Source organism: Penaeus chinensis, chromosome 32 (assembly GCF_019202785.1).
Source record: "Penaeus chinensis breed Huanghai No. 1 chromosome 32, ASM1920278v2, whole genome shotgun sequence".
Lineage (NCBI taxonomy): Eukaryota > Metazoa > Arthropoda > Malacostraca > Decapoda > Penaeidae > Penaeus > Penaeus chinensis.
In genome coordinates this window covers 7,681,118-7,683,617 of record NC_061850.1, presented here as the reverse complement: position 1 = coordinate 7,683,617, position 2,500 = coordinate 7,681,118, and the positions used below count along the sequence as shown (strand labels likewise).

Below are 2,500 nucleotides of genomic sequence, written 5' to 3'. Positions count from 1 at the left end.
ATTATTATTGTTGTTACTATTATTATTGTTACTACTAGTATTACTATCATTGCTACTGCTATTACTATTACAACTATTACCATTACTATAAATACTACTATTATTACAATTATCACTGCTACTGCCATTACTACTACTAGTGCGATTGTTAATACTTCCATTATCATTACTAGTACTATTACTATCATTACTGCAACTACTACTCCTACTATTACTACTACAACTACTACTTCTACTGTTATTACCATTATTATTACTAGTACTACTAAAACTACAGGATTGTTATTATCATTATTGTTATCATTATTATTATAACTATCATAAATGTTGGTTTGTTATTGCTATGTTATCAATATCATTTTTATAATTATTCTTAGCATCAGCATTATTATTATAATTATCATCATTAATATTATAATTATCATTATCAATATAATTATCATCGCATTATCATTATTATTATTATTATTATTATTATTATTATTATTATTATTATTATTATTATTATCATGATCATTTCCTTTATCATCATTATTATCATTATTATCATTATTGTTTTTGTCACTATGTTATCATTATCATCATTATTGTTTTTACTTTTATCCTCATCATTATTATTACTATTGCCATTATTGTTGTACCTATCATCATTATAATAATTCTTAATTATGATCATCATTTTCGTCATTATTATCATCATTATAATTATTTCTTATTGATAGTATTATTATTATTATCATTATTATCATTATTATTACTATTATTACTATTATTATTATTATTATTATTAACATTTTATTATTATAATTATAATTATTATCATTGTTATTATTATTATCATTGTTATTATATTATCATTATCATTATCATTATCATTATTATTATTATTATCAGTATTGTTATTATCATTATTATTATCACTATTATTATTATTATTACCATTTTTATTAGTATTATTATAATTATTATTATTATTATTATTATTATTATCATTGTTATCATATTATCATTATCATTATTATTATTATTATCATTATTGTTATTATCATTATTATTATCACTATTATTTATATTATTATTATTATTATCATTAATATCATTACTGTTATTTTTATTATTATTATTATTATTATTGTTATTATTATTATTATCATTACCATTATTATCATTATCATTATTGTTATTATCATCATTATTATTGTTATTTTTATTATCATTATTGTTTTTGTCACTATTTGTTATTATCATTATTATTATTATCATTACCATTATTATCATTATCATTATGGTTACTATCATCATTATTATTGTTATTGTCATTATCATTATTATTATTGTTATTTTCTTTGTTATTATCATTAGAATCACGCGAACCATGTCATGATCACCACAATAACCACTCCTCTCCCTCTTTCCCTCCCCCCCCCCCCTCCCTCACCCCTTCCTCACCCTTATCTCACCCTCTCCTTCCCTCCCCACCCCCCCCCCCCACCAGTCATCACCGTGGGCATTGCCGTGGCCAAATTCCTGGCGGGGCTGGTCCCTTACCCCGGCGTCTCCGCTCTCCTCCTGGCCATTATCCACGCCTGGGAGCCCAAGCCCGAGGACAATTACTGGGACCACGTGAAGGATAACGTAGCCCAGGTGTGCGGGAACTTCGTCAATGAGCATAATATGGCTCAGGTGGTTGTGTACAAGAACGATCTGCTGTCTTTGTTGAAGAAGTAAGGAAGGTGTTGGTGTTCGGTGTTGGGGATCGGTGTTGGTGATTGGTGTTGGTGATTGGTGTTGGTGATTGGTGTTGGGGGTCGGTGGTGGTGATTGGTGTTGGTGATTGGTGTTGGTGATTGGTGTTGGGGATCGGTGTTGGTGATTGGTGTTGGTAGAGAGAGAGTTTGTTGTAAATGTAGAGAAGATTGTGTAATTTAGAATTGTAGGATTCGCAGAGTAAGGAGAGTTATTGGTGCGTATTGGTTAGATTTTAATCAGAATTAGATGTGATTATATTTCATGCTCTTTGGAGTTATTATCGTGTGTCTTCTCTGCATTGTTATTGGTGGTATACTGTTTGTGTTCTATTATGCGTGAAATTTCGCTTTGTTTTATGTCATCCTATTTTCACAATGACTTACCTTTAACTTACAACCTCTGCAAAATTATTTTCCTTATTCTCACCTCACCCTCACTCGCACCCTTATCCTCATCCTCACCCTTACTGTCACTCTCCCCTTCACTATCACCCTCAGCTACACTATCACCCTTATTATCCAACCTCACTATCACCCTAACCCTTACTCTCACCCTCAACCACATTATCACTCTCACCCTCATCCTGACTATCACCTTCAACCACACCCTTATCCTCATCCTCACCCTCACGTACGCCCACTGCAGGTACGAGCGCGCGGGCGTGGAAAGCGACGGTACGTACCCCGACAAAAACACGGTCGCTGATGCCATCACGACGTCCATCATTTCCAATCGGTATCTGGTGGAGGCG

The 2,500-nt window shown here is 31.5% G+C and overlaps 1 protein-coding gene across 1 annotated transcript in view; it reads left to right on the top strand.

Annotated features, from left to right (window-relative positions):
* Window positions 1-2,500, top strand: part of LOC125042706 — an 11,961-nt gene that overhangs the window by 2,979 nt on the left and 6,482 nt on the right. The window contains exons 3-4 of the mRNA XM_047638525.1: window positions 1,496-1,724; window positions 2,395-2,500. The exon at window positions 2,395-2,500 is cut by the window's right edge and continues 69 nt beyond it. Of these exons, the coding sequence (XP_047494481.1) occupies window positions 1,496-1,724; window positions 2,395-2,500 (335 nt within the window). The remainder of the gene's footprint in view (window positions 1-1,495; window positions 1,725-2,394) is intronic.